Raw genomic sequence first — 884 nt, forward strand, 5'->3', positions numbered from 1 at the left:
CGGGCCTGCGCTCACCCTTCTCGCAGTGGAGCCCCGAGAAGCCCGCGGGGCACAGGCACTCGTAGGCCGCCTCCCGCGGCAGGCAGACGGCCCCGTGCAGGCACGGGTGGCCAGAGGCCCGGGCGCAGGGGTGGTCCGGGAAGGACGCCGCGCCCACCGACCGCACCACGTGCTCCTGGGTCAGCAGCTGCCGGCCGTTCAGGGACACCTGGGTCGGGGGACAGCTGAGTCCCGCCACCGTCCGTCCGGCCCCGGGGGCCGCGCTGAGGAGGGCAGAGTGACCGCGCCGAGTGCTGCACCCGCGTCCCCAATGCGGCCCCGCCCCTCCCGCGGCCCCGCCCACTTGCCCGCTGGATGGCGCCGTCGAAGCCCGAGGCCACCGCCGCTGCCCGGGCCAGCTTGCTGAAGTCTGGAGCGCCGCCAACATACAGCGGCTCCTTCAGGTTGAGGACGGTGTGCGGCACCTGGGGGCGACGCTGCGTGAAGGGCGCTGCGGGCCGCCCACGGGCAGGGACAGGGCCCGAGCCCCAGGCCCCCGCTATCTAGGGGCAGCTAGTCTAATCGCAGACGAGGCCGAGGGGGCCTGAGGGGCGGGAGCTATTCTAGGGCCGCAGCACAGAAGACGAGGAGCCGGGAGGAGCCGGTACCTTGCGGGATTTCTGACATCCGAAGAGCGGGGTGGGGGTGCAGAGCAAGAGCCAGAGAGCAGGGGCAGAGGGGGAGAGCCCGGGCAGGCGGGAGAGAAGAGAGTTGGTTGAGAGCCAGCCTGGGCTGAGAGCGGAGGGAAGCCCGGTCCCCCTCGGGCGGGCACTCACCGGGGACTCCCCCAGCACACGCGGCCCGTCGCCGACGCGCAGGGAGCCCTTGCGGCCGCTCCGCTCCAG

At 73.6% G+C, this 884-nt stretch overlaps 1 protein-coding gene across 1 annotated transcript in view; it reads right to left on the reverse strand.

The window, feature by feature from the left end:
- Nucleotides 1–884, reverse strand: part of AGRN (agrin) — a 17920-nt gene that overhangs the window by 6430 nt on the left and 10606 nt on the right. Inside the window, exons 16-19 of the mRNA XM_012734546.1 lie at nt 816–878; nt 648–659; nt 348–464; nt 16–208 (exon numbers count right to left, since the gene is read on the reverse strand). Coding sequence (XP_012590000.1) covers nt 16–208; nt 348–464; nt 648–659; nt 816–878 — 385 coding nt within the window. The remainder of the gene's footprint in view (nt 1–15; nt 209–347; nt 465–647; nt 660–815; nt 879–884) is intronic.

The sequence above is a fragment of the Condylura cristata genome, unplaced genomic scaffold (assembly GCF_000260355.1).
Source record: "Condylura cristata isolate star-nosed mole 26May11 unplaced genomic scaffold, ConCri1.0 scaffold00058, whole genome shotgun sequence".
In the NCBI taxonomy this organism is placed as follows: domain Eukaryota; kingdom Metazoa; phylum Chordata; class Mammalia; order Eulipotyphla; family Talpidae; genus Condylura; species Condylura cristata.